At 33.4% G+C, this 23,694-nt stretch overlaps 1 protein-coding gene across 1 annotated transcript in view; it reads left to right on the forward strand.

Annotated features, from left to right (window-relative positions):
• Positions 1 to 23,694, forward strand: part of pde6c (phosphodiesterase 6C, cGMP-specific, cone, alpha prime) — a 38,281-nt gene that overhangs the window by 7,359 nt on the left and 7,228 nt on the right. The window contains exons 4-20 of the mRNA XM_030163374.1: positions 3,708 to 3,848; positions 3,942 to 4,016; positions 4,135 to 4,199; positions 6,995 to 7,061; positions 7,828 to 7,875; positions 9,206 to 9,355; positions 11,653 to 11,796; positions 14,588 to 14,653; positions 14,852 to 15,007; positions 15,211 to 15,318; positions 17,374 to 17,483; positions 17,570 to 17,657; positions 19,087 to 19,187; positions 20,260 to 20,367; positions 20,527 to 20,590; positions 23,158 to 23,232; positions 23,374 to 23,457. Coding sequence (XP_030019234.1) covers positions 3,708 to 3,848; positions 3,942 to 4,016; positions 4,135 to 4,199; positions 6,995 to 7,061; positions 7,828 to 7,875; positions 9,206 to 9,355; positions 11,653 to 11,796; positions 14,588 to 14,653; positions 14,852 to 15,007; positions 15,211 to 15,318; positions 17,374 to 17,483; positions 17,570 to 17,657; positions 19,087 to 19,187; positions 20,260 to 20,367; positions 20,527 to 20,590; positions 23,158 to 23,232; positions 23,374 to 23,457 — 1,650 coding nt within the window. The remainder of the gene's footprint in view (positions 1 to 3,707; positions 3,849 to 3,941; positions 4,017 to 4,134; positions 4,200 to 6,994; positions 7,062 to 7,827; positions 7,876 to 9,205; positions 9,356 to 11,652; positions 11,797 to 14,587; positions 14,654 to 14,851; positions 15,008 to 15,210; positions 15,319 to 17,373; positions 17,484 to 17,569; positions 17,658 to 19,086; positions 19,188 to 20,259; positions 20,368 to 20,526; positions 20,591 to 23,157; positions 23,233 to 23,373; positions 23,458 to 23,694) is intronic.

Genomic DNA, 23,694 nt, shown 5'->3' on the forward strand with positions numbered 1-23,694 from the left:
AAAAAGTGACTTATACAGTAAAATATATCATTAACTGAATGTAATTTTTGTTCATTTTGTTGCTTGTTTTTGTTTGTTTGTTTTTTTTTAACTGAATTTTTAGACAAGTGTCTCCATTCACCGTCATTTTCATTCACTTTTTAATTTAATATATATAAACCCTGTGTCTTTGTGTTTTGTTCATGTTATTGATCATTTTGGGTATTTTTGTTCATTTTACTGCTTGTTTTGTTTTTTGTTTTTTTTTTTTTCCTGAATTTTTAGACAAGTGTCTCCATTCACTGTCATTTATCAAACTGTGGGTTTATTTGTTTTTCTTAAACTTTGTTCAGTTTGGGGCTTATTTTCTTCATGTTACTTATTATTTTGTTAATTTATTATACATTTTTGTCCATTTTATTGGTCACTTTGGCTGTTTTTGTTTATTTTGTTGCTTTTTGAACTGAATTTTTAGATGTTTATTAAAACTCAGAGTAAATTCAAAGGTTATTATATCAGAAACAGAAAACTGAAGAAAAAGTTACTTTTTCAGTCAAATATGTCATTAACTAAACATAAAACAAGTGTCTCCATCCACTGTCTTCAATTTTGTTCAGTTTGTGGCTTATTTTATTCATATTACTTATTATTTTGTTTATTTATTATTAATTTTTGTTCATTTTATTGATCTCTTTGGCTGTTTTTGTTTATTTTGTTTCTTTTTTTTCTTTTTTACTTAATTTTGGTTAATTTATTGAGGATTTTGTAAATATTTTATTCATTTTTATTCATTTTTTAATTTAATATATATAAACCCAGTGTCTTTGTGTTTTGTTCATTTTATTGATCACTTTGGGTATTTTTGTTCATTTTACTTCGTGTTTTTTTTTTTGTTTTTTCTTTTTTAACCAAATTTTTAGATGTTTATTATAGCTAAAACAAAACAGAGAAAAATGAAGAAAAAATTACTTTTTCACCAATTGATTTTTTTTTCTCCATATTTAGCCTTTTTTTTTAAGTGATTTATCACCATTTATTTTAATACTAACTTCTGTATTGTGCATTTTTTGGAGTAAATCCTATATTTTCCTACATTTAATTCACTGATCATGTAGATGTTCATTAAAGATCAGAGTGAATTCAAAGAATATTACATCAGAAACAGAAAAACAACTAAGGAAAAGTGACTTTTTCAGTCAAACATCATTAACTGAACATAAACTATGTGTCTCCATCCACTGTCACTGATCAAACTCCATGGGTTTAACTGGTGAATCAATGTTGTAGAAGATAATGGTGTTTCCATGGTAACTACAGAGCCTCTGAACGTCCAAATGGGTCATATCTGATGACAATGAAAAGATAACAAACTGTATTTTACAGCAATTATTTACATGTATTGATAGAATTAGTGGATCAACAGGTATTAGACAGTTTAGATCAGTAGATGGTTTTGGTCATTGGTGGATGTTTGGGTCTTTATGGGTTAAAACTGCTCTAACTGTTACTAATTTACCTTTTGGGGATACGTTCGTAAGCCTAACAATGCTCATTGATCACCACATATGTGGTCTACATATGTGGTGTAATAACCCTCCCTCCATTCCATTTATGTTGTATATATTCAAATCCGTATTTATACAGGGTGGGGAAGCAAAATTTACAATGAACATTTAGTTGTTTTTTCTCAGCAGGCACTACGTCAATTGTTTTGAAACCAAACATATATTGATGTCATAATCATACCTAACACTATTATCCATACCTTTTCAGAAACTTTTGCCCATATGAGTAATCAGGAAAATAAACGTCAAAGAGTGTGTGATTTGCTGAATGCACTCGTCACACCAAAGGAGATTTTAAAAATAGTTGGAGTGTCCATAAAGACTGTTTATAATGGAAAGAAGAGAATGACTATGAGCAAAACTATTACGAGAAAGTCTGGAAGTGGAGGAAGCAACAAAAAACGTACCAAAGCTTTTATTAAAGCTCTCAAATCCAAAATCCTAAAGGATCCAACCAAATCCATGAGAAAAATGACAACTGAACTTGAGGTAGACAACAAGACCGTTAGAAATGCAGTAAAATATGATTTGAAGTTCAAATCTTACACAAGAACACCAAAACACTTGTTGACAACAGCAACAAATCCAACTTTAGCAATTTTTTGGAATCATGTTTATGGCCGCCTTCTAGCCCAGATCTAAACCCTCTGGATTATGTTATTTGGGGCGTTTTAGAACATGCTACCAATAGAACATCACACAGCAATGTCGACTTTCTTAAAGATACTATTAAAGAAGAATGGGAGAAGTTGTCACCCGAATATTTGAGGAACACTTGCGCAAGTTTCAGGAAGCGTGTGAAGGCAGTTATTGAGAAAGAAGGAGGACACATAGAATAAAAACATTTTCTATTATGTCAATTTTCTTGTGGCAAATAAATTCTCATGACTTTCAATAAACTAATTGGTCATACACTGTCTTTCAATCCCTGCCTCAAAATATTGTAAATTTTGCTTCCCCACCCTGTATATATATATTTTTTTATATTTATAACCATTACACTACATCATATCAAACCATATTTGCACTCTCTTTTTTAAACACTTTTTTATTCAAATTTATATAACTGTTTGTTTTACGTGTATGTGTATGTTTATGTGTATGTTTTATGCTGCTGACAACACTGGGAATGTCCCCATTGTGGGATCACTGAAGGAATATCTTCTCTTCTCTTCTCTTCTCTTCTCTTCTCTTCTCTTCTTCTCTTCTCTTCTCTTCTCTTCTCTTCTCTTCTCTTCTCTTCTCTTCTCTTCTCTTCTCTTCTCTTCTCTTCTCTTCTCTCCTCTTCTCTTCTCTTCTCTTATCTTATCTTATCTTATCTATCTTATCTTAACTTATCTTGTCTTGTCTTATCTTATCTTTTCTTATCTTATCTTATCTTATCTTATCTTAACTTATCTTATCCTATCTTATCTATCTTATCTTAACTTATCTTATCTTATCTTATCTATCTTATCTTAACTTATCTTGTCTTGTCTTGTCTTGTCTTATCTTATCTTAACTTATCTTGTCTTGTCTTGTCTTGTCTTATCTTATCTTATCTTATCTTAACTTATCTTGTCTTGTCTTGTCTTATCTTATCTTATCTTAACTTATCTTATCTTATCTTAACTTGTCTTATCTTATCTTATCTTATCTTAACTTATCTTATCTATCTTATCTTAACTTATCTTGTCTTGTCTTATCTTAACTTATCTTATCTTATCTTTTCTTATCTTATCTTATCTTAACTTGTCTTATCTTATCTTATCTTTTCTTATCTTATCTTATCTTATCTTAACTTGTCTTATCTTATCTTATCTTATCTTATCTTAACTTATCTTATCTTATCTTATCTTATCTTATCTTATCTTATCTTATCTTATCTTAACTTGTCTTGTCTTGTCTTGTCTTGTCTTGTCTTGTCTTGTCTTGTCTTGTCTTGTCTTGTCTTGTCTTATCTTATCTTATCTTATCTTATCTTATCTTATCTTATCTTATCTTAACTTGTCTTGTCTTGTCTTGTCTTGTCTTGTCTTGTCTTGTCTTGTCTTATCTTATCTTATCTTATCTTATCTTATCTTAACTTGTCTTGTCTTGTCTTGTCTTGTCTTGTCTTGTCTTGTCTTGTCTTATCTTGTCTTGTCTTATCTTACTTTGCACCATTGTTATTTCTTCCTCCAGGTTCTGCTGTGGTCCGCCAGTAAAGTGTTTGAGGAGTTAACGGACATTGAGAGACAGTTCCACAAAGCGCTGTACACTGTAAGAACCTACCTGCAGTGTGAGCGATACTCAGTGGGCCTCCTCGACATGACCAAAGAGAAGGTTTGTCCGCAACTTTAACCGCCATGTTGCGTTAATACCTACAGGAATAAAGAACATAAATGATTCACGTGTCTGTCTTTCCACGCCCTACAGGAATTTTACGACGAATGGCCGGTGAAACTCGGAGATGTGGAACCCTATAAAGGACCAAAAACACCAGATGGCAGGGTAAGAAATGGATAAAAATAAAGGAACCTCCATCACAGGGGGTATCCCTCATACATTTTTTTACTATCTTGTGCACTAAAAGGATGATCAATACTTTCTGCATCTGCTTCTTATCCAGGAAGTCATCTTTTACAAGATCATCGACTACCTCCTGGAAGCCAAAGAAGAAATCAAAGTCATACCGTGAGTAGCAGTACTTACAAACAACATTAAAAAGCATCATGAGATTAAGAAATTAAAGAATACTGCTTACATACTGTCAATGTAAAAGTGCTAATTTAGTTCAGGAACTTAATGATCAAACACACAGTCAGTTTTAATAAATCAGTCAAAGGAGGCATCTGGGTTATCTGGGTTAACCCATAAAGACCCAGCGCTACTTTTGTGTTAGTTCCCGAATGATTTTTTTTTTCTATTTGTTTCTATTTTTTTTTACACACATTTGGTTATGCAATGTAAATACTGTCAAATGAGTTTATTCTAATTTGGTTTAGGCCTATTTTGTTCTATGTTGTTCATTGTTCTGGCTTGAAGTCAAAGGACAGGAGTGAGTATTTAAAATGTTATTATGTTCAGTTATTTGATGATGAGAATGGGGGTGGGATTAAATAAGTTTTTTTTCTTCCCAGTCCTTTTCGAGTATAGATGAATGATTTTTATTTATTTTTTTTTTATTTTGAATTTGCATGTTTTCTGTAAATGCTCGAAATAAATAAACAAATGAAATGAAATGAATTTTTCTCTATATTTCATCTTTCTTAAAGGGATTTACCACAATTTATTGCAATATTATTTCCTTTATTTTGCATTTTTTCAGTGAAAATCTAGTATTAGCCATTATTTAACTCACTGATCATGTAAAGCTCAGATTAAAGGTGAGGGTTATTATATTAGAAACAGAGAAAACTGTAGAAAAAGGGACTTTTTCAGCAAAATATAACATAAACCAAGTGTGTCCATCCACTGTCATTTATCAAACTCCATTAGTTTATTGGTTTTGCTTCAGTTTTGTTCAGTTTGCGACTTATTTTGTTCATGTTACTTATTATTTAGTTGATTTATTATAAATTTTTGTAAATTTTATTGGTCTCTTTGGCTGTTTTTGTTCATTTTGTTGCACTTTTTTGTTTTTTTTTTCTTAATTCTAGTTAAGTTATTTAAGATTTTGAAAATATTTTATTCATTTTTATTCATTTTTTAATTTAGTATATATAAACCCAGTGTGTCCATCCACTGTCATTTATCAAACTCCATTGGTTTATTAGTTTTGCTTCAATTTTGTTCAGTTTGCGACTTATTTTGTTCATGTTACTTATTATTTAGTTGATTTATTATACATTTTTGTTAATTTTATTGGTCTCTTTGGCTGTTTTTGCTCATTTTGTTGCTCTTTTTTTTCTTTTTACTTAATTATAGTTAATTTATTTAAGATTTTGTAAATATTTTATTCATTTTTAATTTAATATATATAAACTCAGTGTGTCCATCCACTGTCATTTATCAAACTCCATTGGTTTATTAGTTTTGCTTCAGTTTTGTTCAGTTTGCGACTTATTTTGTTCATGTTACTTATTATTTAGTTGATTTATTATCAATTTTTGTTAATTTTATTGGTCTCCTTGGCTGTTTTTGTTCATTTTGTTGCTCTTTTTTGTTTTTTTTTACTTAATTATAATTAAATTATTTAAGATTTTGTAAATATTTTATTCATTTTTATTCATTTTTTAATTTAATATATATAAACCCAGTGTGTCCATCCACTGTCATTTATCAAACTCCATTGGTTTATTGGTTTTGCTTCAGTTTTGTTCAGTTTGCGACTTATTTTGTTTATGTTACTTATTATTTAGTTGATTTATTATCAATTTTTGTTAATTTTATTGGTCTCCTTGGCTGTTTTTGTTCATTTTGTTGCTCTTTTTTATGTTTTACTTAATTCTAGTTCATTTATTTAAGATTTTGTAAATATTTTATTCATTTTTATTCATTTTTTAATTTAATATATATAAACCCAGTGTGTCCATCCACTGTCATTTATCAAACTCCATTGGTTTATTGGTTTTGCTTCAATTTTGTTCAGTTTGCGACTTATTTTGTTTATGTTACTTATTATTTAGTTGATTTATTATCAATTTTTGTTAATTTTATTGGTCTCTTTGGCTGTTTTTGTTCATTTTGTTGCCCTTTTTTGTTTTTTTTTTTCTTAATTCTAGTTAATTTATTTAAGATTTTGTAAATATTTTATTCATTTTTATTCATTTTTTAATTTAATATATATAAACCCAGTGTGTCCATCCACTGTCATTGATCAAACTCCATTGGTTTATTGGTTTTTCTTCAATTTTGTTCAGTTTGCGACTTATTTTGTTCATGTTACTTATTATTTAGTTGATTTATTATCAATTTTTGTTAATTTCATTGGTCTCCTTGGCTGTTTTTGTTCATTTTGTTGCTCTTTTTTGTTGTTTTACTAAATTCTAGTTCATTTATTTAAGATTTTGTAAATATTTTATTCATTTTTATTCATTTTTTAATTTAATAAATATAAACCCAGTGTGTCCATCTACTGATATTGATCCAACTCCATGGGTTTTACTGGTGAATCACTGTGGTAGATGATGATGGTGTTTCCATGGCAACTACGGAGCCTCTAAACGTCCAAATGGGTCGTATCTGATGACTATGAAAAGATGAATAACTGTATTTTACACCAATTATTTACATGTATTGATAGAATTAGTGGCTCAACAGGTATTGAACAGTTGAGATCAGTAGATGGTTTTGGTCGTGGGTGAATCTTTGGGTCTTTATGGGTTCAGGACTAAAATGAGGAAACAGCTCAGATCATTTGTATTGAAAGTGAAGCTTCTCTACAGTCGACATATGCAGTGACAGTCAGATGTGTTTAACATGCCACTCAGGGAATAACCTCTTCACCTCACGCATGTTTGTGTATTTTTCTCGTTCACTCTCTCCAGGGGTCCTCCTGCAGATCACTGGGCTCTAGTTAGCGGACTACCGACCTACGTTGCAGAGAACGGCTTCGTAAGTGTCTCGAAATGGCTGCAGGGCAATGCATTATGGGAATTATGAGTTGCATTCGTTTTACACAAATAAAATCCAGCGTATATGGTGTAAGCTAGATAGCCAATAGAACCTATATGTAGGATGTACAGCCATAAAAAGTGCCCACCAGGATTTAAGTAAGTAAGTAGGTAAGACTCTTCCATTGGATAAATACAGCACTGATTGATTTATACTTTTTTTTTTTTTTTTTACATTAACGGAGGGAGTAACTTCTTAATTCTTAAATATCAGTTTAATGGACAGGAGAAAGATTGGACTGTTCATCTATGGAAAAAGGTCATGTGGTCTGATAAGTCCAGACTGACCCTATTCCAGAGTGACTACCCATCATGCCTAGTGCCTACAGTACAAGCCTGTGGGGGCAGTGTTATAATCTGGGGTTGAGGTTTAGGTTCAGCCCAAACATTGTATGAGTTTATTGAAATAATACAACAGCAAATGTGTGTCATAACTAAAGTTAAAGACTAAATTAAGCTAAGTAGGTTAAGTATTGGAGTGTCGTACCTATTTTTTTGGCCGCTGTGTAGGTTATTGTACTGTATAATGATATCAAATACTGTAAACATGTCGTGTACACATTATTAAAAACTAACTCATAATTAACCAACTCTGGATTTTATTTCCATGCTGCAAAATAATTATTACAAACACAAAACATTTGCGTGTCTGCTTATGTTATTTTATTATTATTTATTTTTTTATTTTTTTATTATTTTTCCTTCAGATTTGCAACATGATGAACGTGGCTGCAGATGATTACTTCACTTTCCAGGTGAGGAGTTTGGAAATTACATTAAATATGGGCAAATCAAGTGTATTACATAAATACACTGTTGGGTTAATTTTGTTTTCAGACATATTCCTCGTTTTATTCCTATTAACCCTTTCATGCATAGTGGTCACTACAGTGACAGGGCTTCTCTTGTATATTTATGGATTTTGTTGTTTTAGTTCCATATCAGCCAACACAGTGGATGCTTGTGTATCATCCCATACACTGACATTCATACCATTACTGTAAATCTGCTGTTAAAGATAAACCTTATCTGCAGTAACATGTTTGACTGTAAAAAAAAAAATAAATAAATTTAAAAAAAAAAAGCTAATTAAACTGTAATTAACAGTTTTGTTTTTTGGTTGTTTTTTTTTTTTTTTTTGCACATTATCGCCATGCAGGTATTGTTAAAATGTGAGAAAACATCAGATTTGCAGCATTAAAAATGTTTTTATCTTATAGTTTCCACACAGTATATCAGTAAATACATGTTTCTTTGCTTCTAAAATTAAACACATGATTTTGTAACTCCATGAAAAATAGGTTCAAAAAAAAAAAAAAGAATTCAATCACATTGCTTTCTTCATGCCTAAAGAGGAATAAAAATACTTAGAAAAAAAAATAATCTTAATTAAGGCTCTCATAATTCATGCATGAAAGGGTTAATACACACCAGTAATCACCTTTGATTAGGTTCAGCAATTACATACTGAGTTTCAGTTCCACTTTATCTACAATAAATTACATTGTATTCCAACTTTAACTCAACAGTGTATATGTATACTCCCTGTTGTTAGGGCCTAAAAAATTATTTTAATATTCATCTACTATAAAAATATAATAAATCAGGACAATGGATGTTTTTTTCAACTTTTGCTCAAAGTTTAGACCCTAATGTTAATAAAAGTACATCAAAAGTGTATTTTAGTGCGAACTTTAATGTTCAAACATGATTTTTAATCTTTGTGGGGTGAAATATACGCTATTAAAAATCTCCGACACGAAAAATTAATTTATGCATATCATCGTCAATCCAGCCGAAAAAAAAAAAAAAACAGGCGAGGATAAAAAATTCTAATTTCTCTTTTAGTTTGTTACAGTTTACTCAGGCATAGTAATAGATACAATATTTTAGACAATGGGAATAGATTCTGTGAGGTCTCTAAATGTCCATAGACACCAAGAACATCCATATGAACCTTATTATTGTGAAATAATTCTTCATTTACTTTGGGTATGTCTTTTTAGGTATTTTTCCCCTGAAAATATGGTCAGGGTTAAACAGGTTAAAAGTGACTAATGAGCAATGGTTGAACACATTTTCCAGAAAGAGGCTGTGGATGAGACAGGCTTCGTCATCAAAAACTGCCTGTCGCTGCCCATCGTCAACAAAAAGGAAGAAATTGTGGGCATCGCTACTTTCTTCAACAGGAAAGACGGAAAGCCATTTGATGAGCATGATGAACAGATCACTGAGGTCAGCTGACTCTATTTAGTGTGGCTATTGTGTGTCTCATTGGGTAAATCATGTTTACATGTTAAACAACAGGTTTCCATATAGAGATGTATTTTCATTGTGAACTTGCAGCATCACACATTTTGCATATGAATGGACAGAGGCCCCATCATGGCGTGTATGGAATTAGCTCTTCTATATGTTACATGCATAATACGAGGTCAAAAAACTGTGCAGTAATTGGTTTACATAATAATACGGCAGTTTCAATAGCTATAACCGAGAGATACAGTACATTTAAGTACTTTAGTTGTTGTTATCTATTTCTTCTGGCTCTTTCTTATAAAAATAAATCTTATACAGGGTGGGGAAGCAAAATTTACAATGAACATTTAGTTGTTTTTTCTCAGCAGGCACTACGTCAATTGTTTTGAAACCAAACATATATTGATGTCATAATCATACCTAACACTATTATCCATAAATAAAAAAACAAATTGTGCCATTATTAAATAATGCGGCGCAACAGAGAGAAAACTAACACCATGGCAGCTTTAACAAAAATGTCAGAAAGTAATAAGATGTGATGAGAACCACCAAGAACCAGCTTAGAGTCAAAGAAAGTGTCAAAGTGATAAAGGCTACAAGTACTGCTCTAAATGAAAAGAATGGAGTTTGATACTAAAATGTGTGTTTCTTCTACAGGGTGGGGAAGCAAAATTTACAATGAACATTTAGTTGTTTTTTCTCAGCAGGCACTACGTCAATTGTTTTGAAACCAAACATATATTGATGTCATAATCATACCTAACACTATTATCCATACCTTTTCAGAAACTTTTGCCCATATGAGTAATCAGGAAAGCAAACGTCAAAGAGTGTGTGATTTGCTGAATGCACTCGTCACACCAAAGGAGATTTCAAAAATAGTTGGAGTGTCCATAAAGACTGTTTATAATGGAAAGAAGAGAATGACTATGAGCAAAACTATTACGAGAAAGTCTGGAAGTGGAGGAAGCAACAAAAAACGTACCAAAGCTTTTATTAAAGCTCTCAAATCCAAAATCCTAAAGGATCCAACCAAATCCATGAGAAAAATGGCAATTGAACTTGAGGTAGACAACAAGGCCGTTAGAAATGCAGTAAAATAGGATTTGAAGTTCAAATCTTACACAAGAACACCAAAACACTTGTTGACAAAAGCAACAAATCCAACTTTAGCAATTTTTGGGAATCATGTTTATGGCCGCCTTCCAGCCCAGATCTAAACCCTCTGGATTCTGCTATTTGGGGCGTTTTAGAACATGCTACTGTAACCCTTAAATATTGCCTGTCTCACCAGGGCTGTGAGTAATGCGGGTTACAGTGGTATTCTGATGTTGATATGTTTTGTTGTCTTCCGTGCTAATAAACGGCACCAAACGGCAGGACAGTTTCAGCATGCTTTATTATCAGCAGCTCAGCACGACATACACTGCTCGCTCTCCATCACGGACTTAACTCTAGTGTCACGCCAAAACGGGTCGTACTACAACCAATAGGCAGGAACCAAAATATTAAGAAAAGGCAAGAAGAAACATAACTAGAAGCACTCAGAGAGCGCAGACCTCCGCCAAGGCTGATCAGTGCCCCCCCCCCGTGGGCCCCCCCACCCCCGATCACCACCAAAATTTAATCATTTCTTCCTTATCCCATTTCAAACAAACCCTGAAAATTTCATCAAAATCTGTCCATAACTTTTTGAGTTATGTTGCACACTAACGGACAGACAAACAAACAAACAAACAAACAGACAAACAAACAAACAAACCCTGGCAAAAACATAACCTCCTTGGCGGAGGTAATAAAAGAATATATAATATAAACTGACTAAATAATTAATTAAATAATATGTAAATTACAACATAAACAAATGTCAAAATAGTAAACAAAAATTAATGATTTGGAAATAAAATAATATTCAAATTAAATGTTACACTACCAATAGAACATCACACAGCAATGTCGACTTTCTTAAAGATACTATTAAAGAAGAATGGGAGAAGTTGTCACCCGAATATTTGAGGAACACTTGCGCAAGTTTCAGGAAGCGTGTGAAGGCAGTTATTGAGAAAGAAGGAGGACACATAGAATAAAAACATTTTCTATTATGTCAATTTTCTTGTGGCAAATAAATTCTCATGACTTTCAATAAACTAATTGGTCATACACTGTCTTTCAATCCCTGCCTCAAAATATTGTAAATTTTGCTTCCCCACCCTGTATACTTGAAGAATCATATACTTATTTAGTTGTTTTCATTTCCTGCTGTGTTTCAGGCCCTCACACAGTTTCTGGGATGGTCTGTACTAAACTGTGACACCTACGACAAGCTGAACCGTATGGAATACAGGAAAGACATCGCTCAGGAGATGCTTATGTGCCAGACCAAATGTACCCCGGCTGAGCTCCAGTCCATTCTGGTGAGCGTTAGCCTGACATTCTTACATATTTTCATGCTGTAATCATACTTTTTGGTACTTAAAGGGCTCATATTTTGCTAAAGCTTTGGTACATTACATGATAAGTGAGGTTAACTGATCCAAGGGACATGACAAACTGTGAAGCTGAAGCTGAAGCACTGTGGTACTGTTTATCTGTCAAATGTTCATTGTGGTCAGTTTCAGATGCTGCAGCTCTTTCATAATTCATAGTTTGAGTTCTTGTTTGTTCAGTATTAACTGTCAGCCTTGTAAATCCAATCTGGACTGACTGTACATATCCTGACCAAGGAAAATCAAATTCTTACTTTGTGCAGTAATCTACACCTGGCTTTTCTGCCTCCGTCCATAATAATATACATTATATAGACTAAATGTTATCTGAAATTAACATTTATTTGCAACATAGTATAGCAAACTATTACATGATCAAAAACAAATTAATTTTAGCAAAAAAAAAAGTCTTGATTTTTCATTTATTATGCTGATAGGAAGCTAAACGATAGACTATTGTGTGGAGAAGGGGTGGAATTAAATAAATTATACTTCCTGCCACTCATTTTCAAATATATAAATGAAGTCATACTTTGTTTTCATGTATATGTATATGTTTTTTGTTTGTTTTCTGTTCTTATAATCTGTTTCATTTATTAGGACTAAGTAGGATTATTTTGTTTTATTGCATATTTGAAATAAACTAAACTAAACTAAAAACTAAATACATTTATTTGTGTATTTGGACCCTAATAGTTCATAAAGTTTAAATTTGAACCCTCCCGGTGCTGCAAAGCTATCTTTAAATTCATTTTGCAATGTGATATCATGAATTACGTACGTATAACACGCCACTTTTAATTGGCGTGTTATCTGTACGCATTATAAGCTTTCCATGTGTATGTTTACGCCACGTCAAATGCAATGCGATTAGTGGTTAGGATTAGGGTTAGCGGTTACGGATACGTAAACCGGAAATCTTGGCGTATATTGACACGCAATTAAATGGCGTTATATAACACATGAAAGAATGAAAATGCATACGTATAGGACGCCAAATGCCATAAGAACTGGCGTGATGTACAACACGATTTCATGAGATCACTCTGTATTTTGGCAAAAATGGACTGGATTTCAATCTGTGTATCATTCGTTTTTCAATTTAAAACTGAAAATCAAGAAACAAAAAAAAAAATAATTTTTTTGTTTTTCATTTTCAAAACTACAATGAAAAACTGATAAGGGTTTGCTTTTCCATTTCCCGATTTTGTGCTCAAATGAAAAATGGAAAAAAACGGATAACGACCGTAATCCGTGTATCATTCGTTCATTAGTTTTTCAATGTAAAACCAAAAATCAAATTCATTTTCAAAAGCAGAATGAAAAACGGATAACGGTTCATTTTTCCATTTACCGATTTTGTGCTCAAATGAAACATGGAAAAAACGGATAACGGCCGTTTCATTCGATTTTGCTATTTTCAGGATAGTTAGGGTGTCTGACCCAGAAGTAGTCGTTACGATGGAAAAAATAAACAAATGGAATCATGGCCAGACTGGAGGAATATTTGGCTATAATTAAGCAGCTGTTTGATACGTACGGAAGCGTATTGCATTCACACAAAAAAATAAATTCGGCTGTTTTTCTCAATTAACAAGATAATTTTCTTGTTAATTCAGAAAAACAGAGCCGAATTTAATTTTTTTCAGAAAACAGTATCTCATTCATTCAGAAAAAGAGCCAAATTTATTTTTTTTGTGTGAATGATATATGCTTCCGTATCAAACAGCTGCTTAATTATAGCAAAATATTTCTCCAGTCCGGCCATGATTCTGTGTGTTTTCTTCTTCTCTAGTAACGACTACTTACAGGTCAGACAACTGAACTATACTGAAAATAGCAAAATCGGATGAAACGGTCGTTATCTGTTTTTTCCATGTTTCATTTGAGCACAAATCAGGAAATGGAAAAACGAACCGTTATCCGTTTTTCATTGTGGTTTTGAAAATGAAAAACAAAAAAACAAGGGTTTTTTTTGTTTTTTGTTTTTAAATTGAAAAACAAATGAATGATACACAGATTGACTTCTACAACCTGTTTTAAATCCTTTGTAATTTGTTGCATCTATAACTAGTTACGTCACGACATTTGCACATATAAGGTCAAGACTTCCGACGAACATTTCTCCGAGTACGACATAATTGTTCGTCAGCAGTAGCGGTTGTAGTCTGTACTGAAAATATGTCCAAACTTCGAGCCGTTTACCTAAAATGTTCAGTTGTTGGTTGAACAGGACAGAGCAGTACAGTTAACAACCTGGAGGGGGTGGGGCTTGAAGTGGCTCATTTGCATTTAAAGGGCCAGCGCTCAAAATGACCTTTCTAGTGTCATTACTCAGAAATAGGGTTGAAAATGGACCTGTGGAGTTGAATTAATGAAGAATTCAGACCCAAGTATAACATTTACAGTTTATGTAGACCACAGGGAAATGTTTTAAAATGAATAATTCCATTTAAAAACAGAAAAATATCACTCCTTTAAACAGCATTTAAAGGAGAGCAAATACACTGTGAGCAGCATTTATTTACTCCTATGCTACTAGTACATTGAGGTGGAGTAGAACTGGTGAAGGTCTGATGGATCATCTAAGCACTTGGCGGCTAATGATACAATATGCTAATGATGGGGACACATTTTTAAATATGTAAAAGCCAGAAATTATGGAAAAAGTATTTTATGCTTTTAGTTGATTCTTAAGTCTGTTCTTTTTTCTTCCAAGAACACTAAAGAAAAGTTTGATGCAGAGCCTGAAGACTGTGACCAGAAAGAGATGTACAAACTATTGGTAAGTTTTATTTCATTTCAAAGTGATGACTTAGCATTGTGATGCACTATATTCATATATTATTAACACAATTCAATTAGTGGGAGTGTAATTTAGATAGGGCTTCTTCCAAAATCTAATGAATTTAGCGGCTGCGTTCGCACTGTTAGAGCTGAGGCATTCACGGATGGTTTTGTGGATTGATTTGTTTTTGTGCAGAGAGGAACCATCCCACCAGCTGACAACGTCCACGGAGAGAATCTGTACCTGTTCTCCTTTAGCGATTTCCCCGTTTCAGAGTTCGAACTCATCCAATGTGGTATTCGCCTCTTCTTTGAGCTAGGAGTTGTGGAAAAGTTTAAAGTTCCAGCTGAGGTGAGTCATTTAGGGAAACAGTTGGACTCAGCCGATAGGGCGCTTTTAACGAGGGCTCTAGTATCTGTATAATAGTCTGACAGATTTTCTATAGAACTTTCTTTTTTTTCTTCAGTGTCTCGTCCTATTTTTATCCTTGTTCTCTGTATCCCTTCCATTTCTCCATTTTAACCTCCTCCATCCTCTTTTCTTCTGCATCTCAGACACTTACCAGGTGGATGTACACAGTGAGAAAGGGTTACCGTGCCATCACCTACCACAACTGGAGGCACGGCTTCAACGTGGGCCACACCATGTTCTGCCTGCTTCAGGTAACACCTGACAGCAGGGGTTTCCAAACTTGGGGTCGGAACCCAACGTGGGGTCGTCTGGAATTCAAATGAGGTCGCCTGAAATTTCTAGTAATTGATAAAAAAATGAAAAATAAAAATGTACAAATAAAAAATATATGGTGAGTGGAGAGAGACAATCCCAATCCATAAAAGACATGACAAACTGTGAAGCTGAAACTGAAACACTGTGGTACTGTTTTTTTTTGTTTTTTTTTTAGTGATTTATTTCGAATATGGATATGATAAAAGCTTCCTGATTACTACTATTTCACTTCTTTGCACAACATAATATAGAAATGAAAATTCAAGGACGCATAAAATAATGATACACGCAAAAAGAAAAGAAAGAAAAAAAAAGTTATATTTGAAAAGGAGTGAGAAGAAGCATAGCTTATTAGCTCTTACCCCTTTGTCTAAACCAACAATATGTACATATATACATACATACATATACACCCATATATGTACACATCTATACACATATACATATAGATACACATACATATACATACATACATGCATACATATACACATCCACATATACCATATACACATACACCTAAATATACATACATACACATATACGCACATATACATACCCATGCGCACACACTTAGAATATATACAATATATATTGCAATATATATACACTGTTACATACATACATATATACATTCACACAGGCGTCTCTGCCTCTAATCCCTATGCCATATCAATAAGTAAAGAAAAATAGTCAGTAATGATAATTACCAATTATAACTGCTAAACAAACTGTTTATCTGTCAAATGTTCACTGTGGTCGGTTTCAGATGCTGCAGCTCTTTCATAATTCATAGTTTGAGTTATTGTTTGTTCAGTATTAATTTTCAGCCTTGTAAATCCAAGCTGGACTGACTGTACATATCCTGACCAAGGAAAATCAAATTCTCACTTTGTGCAGTAATCTACACCTGGCTTTTCTGCCTCCATCCATAATAATATACATTATATAGACTAAATGTTGCCTAAAATTAATGTTTATTTGCAACATAGTATAGCAAACTATTACGTGATCAAAAACTAATAATTTTAGCCAAAAAAAAAAAAAGTCTCTGTTTTGAATGTCTGGGGTCGCCAGAAATTTGTGATGTTACAATGGGGTCACGAGCCAAAAAAGGTTGGGAACCACTGCCTTACAGCATCGACGTTCAACACTGACACACACTGTTTACGGACAAATCACTGCACATAGGGTTTAGAAATGAACGGTAACATTTTCATGTGATGTGTGTGTGAAATGAGATGACACGAATACAAAATCATTGTGCAAAACAGCATTATATATCATTAGCCTCATAGCATTATTGTCTAAGTCGTACACTATACGGACAAAAGTATTGGGACATGTTAAATTCAGGTGTTTCTTTTCTAACAGGGGTCTGGGATATAAAACAATAGTGACAAATTTCATAAAATACCTTTATATTGTGATAAATATCGTGAACATTGATGTTTTTATCTCAAATCAGCATGAATAGGATGTTTTACAGCTGTAGCCATGATGCGTCCCAATATTTTTGTCCATATAGTTTATAAACATCAATATTTCCTTGAAGTTTAATAGGAGTTGTGAAGAAGGTAAATAGTCAGTTGTGGTAGAAAATTATTATTTACAATCAGAATATGAAAAATATTTTAGAAATTTAGAGGTAGACCATTTAAAATCATAGTCGTGGATTAAAAAAACAAAAATCAATGTTACGAGAAATTAGTAAAAGCCATCTCTGAGGTATTTTGGAAGCAAAGATAAGAATTTAAACCAAACTAACCAATGTAATGATATTTATCCCAAAATAAAACTATATTACATCAGTCCAATGTTAGAAAAGAAACACCTGAATTCAACGTGTCCCAATACTTTTGTCCACATAGTGTATGACGTGCAATTCTGCTATGATATATATAGTAGATGTCAGTGATAGAACGGTGATTTACACTATACTGCACGCAAATACCCGCCGTAAACAGTTCCTTTGCTGTCTCTGTCCTCTACAGACAGGGAAGCTGAGGAGATACTACTCAGACCTGGATGCCTTCGCTATGGTGGCTGCTGCTTTCTGCCACGATATTGACCACAGAGGAACCAACAACCTCTACCAGACAAAGTAAATCCAAGTGTCTAATTGTGTGTGAGCGGAGAATGTGAACAGATCCTGTACATGAACCTTCCTCCTTCTGTTGTCTTCTGCAGGAGTGCATCTCCTCTGGCCAAACTTCACGGCTCCTCTATTATGGAGAGGCACCACCTGGAGTACAGCAAGACCCTGATGGCTGAGGAGGTAGGACGCAATAAGATGAGATGAGATGAGATGAGATGACATAAGATAAGATAAGATAAGATAAGATAAGATAAGATAAGATAAGATAAGATAAGATAAGATAAGATAAGATAAGATAAGATAAGGTAATGTAAGGTAAGGTAAGGTAAGAACAGATAAGATGAGATGAGATGAGATGAGGTGAGGTGAGGTGAGATGAGATGAGATAATGTAAGATAAGGTAAGGTAATGTAAGATAAGATAATGTAAGGTAAGATAAGGTAAGGTAAGGTAAAGTGAGGTAAGGTAAGATGAGATAAGATAAGATAAGATAAGATAAGATAAGATAAGATAAGATAAGATAAGATAAGACAACGTAATGTAAGATAAGATAATGTAAGGTAAGATAAGATAAGATAATGTAAGATAAGATAATGTAAGGTGAGGTAAGATAAGATAAGATAAGATAAGATAAGATAAGATAAGATAAGATAAGATAAGATAAGATAAGACAACGTAATGTAAGATAAGATAATGTAAGGTAAAGTAAGATGATGTAAGATAAGATAAGGTAAGGTAAAGTAAGATAAGATAATGTAAGATAAGATAAGATAATTAAGATAAGATAAGATAAGATAAGATAAGATAAGATAAGATAAGATAAGATAAGAGATAATGTAAGATAAGATAAGAGATAATGTAAGGTAAGGTAAGATAAAAATAAGATAAGATAAAATAAGATAAGATAAGATAATGTAAGATAAGATAAAATAAGATAATGTAAGGTGAGATAAGATAGGATAAGATAAGATAAAATAAGATAAGATTATGTAAGATAAAATAAGATAATGTAAGGTGAGTTAAGATAAGATAAGATAAGATAAGATAAGATAAGATAAGATAAGATAAGATAAGATAAGAGGGTACCACCTGGAGTACAGCAAGACCCTCATGGCTGAGGAGGTAGGACGCAATAAGATAAGATAAGATAAGATAAGATAAGATAAGATAAGATAAGATCTCCCAATGGGGAAATTCAAACATACAGCAGCACAAGACAATATGTATCAAAAACAAAAGAAAAATAAAAAATATAAAAATTTGCTAAAGTGACTAAAAATGACAAAATACAGTAGTAGTAATAATAATAATAATAATAATAATAATAATAAATAAATAAATAAATAAATAAATAAATAAATAAATAAAGTAACAAATGTACAGAGGGTGATGTTGCCAGATGTAACAGTTTGTTCTGTCAGTCACCTGGTCAGAGTAAAGTCAATACTACACAATATCGTTAACTTCATAGAATAAGTCAGATTTTTGGCCCAGTTATGATAACTACATAACTTTATTCTCCTAACACTGTTGCTTCATTTTTCGTCACTGGCTATGACGTGAAGAAAATATGACGTGTTTTGACCCCTCCTTCATGGTCTCGTTGCAGAGCCTGAACATCTTCTGCAACCTCCAGAAGCGTCAGTTTGAGAACGTGCAGCACTTGTTTGACGTCTGCATCATCGCCACCGACCTGGCTCTGTACTTCAAGTGAGTCTCCTAAAACACTCCATTCGACCATTTAGCTGCAGACAATCCATATTTGTCCATCCGCTCTTGTTTTGAACCATCTCGGGTTGCACAAAATGATTTTTACCTCCACCAAGGAGGTTATGTTTTTGCCAGGGTTTGTTTGTTTGTCTGTTTGTCTGTCCGTTAGTGTGCAACATAACTCAAAAAGTTATGGACAGATTTTGATGAAATTTTCAGGGTTTGTTGGAAATGGGATAAGGAAGAAATGATTAACTTTTGGGGGTGATCCGGAAGAAATCCTGGATTCTGGATCACTTTGAAATTTTCGTTAACATTGTGGTAAATGGGGCCAAAATTTTTGTTTCCCAATATCTCGCTTAATTATTGACCAAAACTCATGAAATTTAACTCAGGAATTGACAATGGGGTCCTCTATCACATTTCAAAGGCTGATCCAGATCTGATCCAGAAGGCAGATTTTATCTCAATTTATATAAAAAATGGGGGTGCCCTTACTTTTTGGCCTACTGTGCCTTTAATATTAAAGGTAGAAATTTCTGACAAGCGCCATCGTGTAGCTCAGTCAGTTCCGCATCGGGAGTATGCCACCGGATTTCATGTAGCTTTAATACTTAAGGAGCTAGATCCAGAAGAAAACCGCCATTACGAGAAATGTGATTTTCGTGAATAACTACTGAACTAATAAGGATATAATTATGAATCCAGTTGCTAATGGTATGTTTTCATGGTCAAGGAATCTTAAAATATAGGTAAAATAAATATGGGACTAATGTTTATGGTGGAAATCACAATATGGGGGAATTGTGCAAATCTCATGCAGTTTGACTCAGGGATTTACAATGGGGTGTTCTATCAAATGGCAAAGACTGATCCGGATCTTTCAAAAAGTTATGGACAGATTTGGATGAAAATTTCAGGAAATATTGATACTGGCACAAGGAACAAATGATTACATTTTGGTGGTGATCGGGGGGGATGATCTGCCTTGGCGGAGGTCTGCGCTCTCAGAGTGCTTTTCTAGTTGCATATTTGTTTGTTTATTGACTTCCCGTTTGTTTTTCTGACACAGAAAGAGAACCATGTTCCAGAATATCGTGAATGCAACAGAACCGATGACGGATGAAAAGGAGGCTACTGCCTTTGTTTCCAATAACCCCACCAGGAAGGAAATTGTCATGTATGTATGAACCATAACTGTTGGAATCTTTCTAAAAATACACACAGTTTGTTTCAGTGGGGACACATTTGCTTTAGTTTTATATAGCTGCTATTCCACCCAAAAGCAGAGCCTTGGATGTTATATTATCATCCCTCACCGCCTCTTTCTCATCTCTAGGGCCATGATGATGACAGGTTGTGACTTGTCAGCTATCACCAAGCCTTGGGAAGTGCAGAGCAAGGTGGGTGGCCTTCACAGCCCTCACATCCAGTCATTCAAATACTGTATATAAACAGAAGCAGAGACCACAGCAGCACCAAAATACAAATAATACATTTTTCACATATTTTTTTTTAGCTTACCGGCCGAAAACAAAACTTTCAATCGTCTTCTTCTATGAAACTACAATTCCAATTGACTTCAAACTTTATGATGATGTCAACAAAAGTTAGTGAAATTATTTGGATTCGGATCTGATTCTGGATTTGGTGCCACTTTGAAAAATTTCCATATTATAAGAGATAGGACAAGGGTGACAAACTCATTTTAGTTCAGGGCCACATACAGTCCAATGTGATCTAAAGTGGGTCAGACCAGTTAAATAATATAAATAATAGGATGAGAAGTTTTGAGTGAAAAAAAAAAAAAAAGTCAAATTCCGTATTGAAAATGTTTACATCTACGAATTGTACTTGAACATAACATGAACAAATATGAACAACCTGAAAATTCTTAAGAAAAATAAGTGCAATTTGAACAATTTTACACTTTAGTTTATCATTTATACATGTGAATCACAACTTACAGATCACAGTGGATCTACAAATACAACAAACATTAAATAACAGGGAGAATATTGTTAAAAATCCACATACTTCTCTTAAGACATTTCAGATATTCACATTTTTTGTAAAAGTAGTCTGTAAATGTAAACATTTTTGTGTAATTTTACTTTTTTTTTTTTACACAAGACATAGAAACATTTTTAGTTTTCATTATTCATCACCATCATCATCATCATCTTTAATTTGCAGACTTGGGAGTCCATTTAAAAACAGACAAACAAGCAATCAACAGACAGAATACATTTAAAAACACAGGTTAAAAACACAGACAAAACATCATCTATAATATAAAAGACAACCAGTACCAGTACCAGTGTCACCACAGGGATGACTGGTATCGCACCAAACTATGACCGGAATTAATCAAAAGCTGAATGATCGCATTCTGAGAATCGTTCAATCGACATCATTATTATTTAAATGCTATTATGATAGTATTTTACTGGTCTGATCCACTTTAGACTGAAATGACCTAAAATGATTCTAACATCATTGACTGTTCATATCTTCAGTGGAATTTCTGCATTTCACAAATTCATCCCAGAGGCCGGATTGAACCCTTTGGTGGGCCGGATTTGGCCCCCGAGCCGCATGTTTGACACCTGTGAGATAGGAAGTGGATCGATGCAATAACTCCGTAAATATAAATGATATCCAGTGTAAATTTCTACAGTCCAGCCCTGATGGGGAGATGACCAAAACATAATGTCCACATGCTGATCAGGATCTTCTTCTGGATTCAGGAACTTACGGAAAATTTAACATGGGCTCTTATGGGGAAAAAATTTCAATCGTCTTTTTCTCCGAAATTGACTTCAAACTTGGTATTCAACTTCTTTATGATGATGTCAACACAAGGGATTGAAATTATTTCGATCCGGATCTGATTCTGGATTTGGTGCAACTTTAACAAATTTCCCCATTATAACAGATAGGAAGTGGATTGATCCAATAAATCAGTATCAATGATATCAAGTTGGAATTTGGATTTTTTACAGATCTGATTGGAATATGACCAAAACATGGGCTATTTCTGTAATATAACACTGGGTTACAAAAAAATGTTTTTTGCAAGTTGTCTAAGTTTTTTCAACTGAATTAGGACCATTTTGCACCGCTAAATCCAAAAATGACATCTGTTTTCCTCAATCAGGTCAGGTTTTTTTGCTAATTTGATTTTGAAAAATTTGATCTTCTCACAAAATATAATAATTAATACCAAAATAAGATTGGTAAGCACACTTTATGAAACTTGTGACGTGATTCCTGTTAGGTACAATGGTGTATTCACCGCAGATGTAGCAGAATACATCAGGCTTATTTTTGCAAGATCTTCTAGTCGAAGCCATTTCATTCACCTGTAATATTAAAAAAAACATTAATCATAAATTGGCAAAAGTAAAATCTTCAGAACTTGTTTATTGCAAGAAATATGAAAGAATTTTGTATCATATGATGTGAAAATGCCCATAAATGTAAGCAAAAATGTTAAAAAGTCAATATGTAGTATAGTTCAGAAAGTTGACCTGATTGAGCAAAATTAATGTGATTTTTTTGGATTCAGCACACCAACATGATCCTAAATCAGCTCAGAAAACTTAAACAATAAATCTGTTGTTGACCAGTGTAATAAATAGACATAACTGGGCATCTGGAGACATTTCCCAAAGCTTTTAATTTGGCCGTTAAGCTACAGGGCTATTGGTCCTATTTTTTTTATTATTATTATTATTATTACTGCGACTGATTCCGTTTTGCAGTTGACATTCATTTAATCATGTCTGACCTCAAAACAATGAAATACCTCAGGTTGTGCTTAAAAATAAAAATTCAACCATTTAATGTTCGTAAACATCTTGAAAAGAATGTCCAATTACCTCGAGGCTGAAGTGTTTTCTTTATCTCCTCTTGATTTCTTCTTTAATTCCCTGTTTAATTATTTCTCTCCATGTTTCTCTTCAAGGTTGCTTTGATGGTAGCTGCTGAATTCTGGGAACAGGGAGATTTGGAAAGAACTGTTTTGGATCAACAACCCATTGTAAGGGTCTTACCAACCCCCACCCCACCCCCACCCCCGCTCGTTTGCCTTCACTTCTACTCTTCTTATTTACATAGGCTTCTTAGGAATTCTGTACGCTTGTCTCATCTAAAACCTTCTCCTTTTTCCTCTCTCACTCAGCCCATGATGGACAGAAACTGCGCCGAACAGCTTCCCAAGATGCAGTGTGGTTTCATTGACTTTGTGTGCTCATTTGTATACAAGGTAAATGAATAGCTTCTTTGGTGCAGAGCCTTTTCCCTACAGTAAGAGACCACTGTGGTTGTTAAGAGCTACAAATACTGATAAGTACGTGATAGTTTAAAGCTGGATGTTAAGGCCTAACATGCAGCAGCTGATTTTGCCAAAGGGAGTTTGGACTGTGCATTGTTACAGCTCCAACATCTCCAGTCTAGCAGGGGTGTAATGATCTAATCCTACTTCAATTAGATTTTCTGCAAA

Source organism: Sphaeramia orbicularis, chromosome 19 (assembly GCF_902148855.1).
Source record: "Sphaeramia orbicularis chromosome 19, fSphaOr1.1, whole genome shotgun sequence".
NCBI classification, from domain to species: Eukaryota; Metazoa; Chordata; class Actinopteri; order Kurtiformes; family Apogonidae; genus Sphaeramia; species Sphaeramia orbicularis.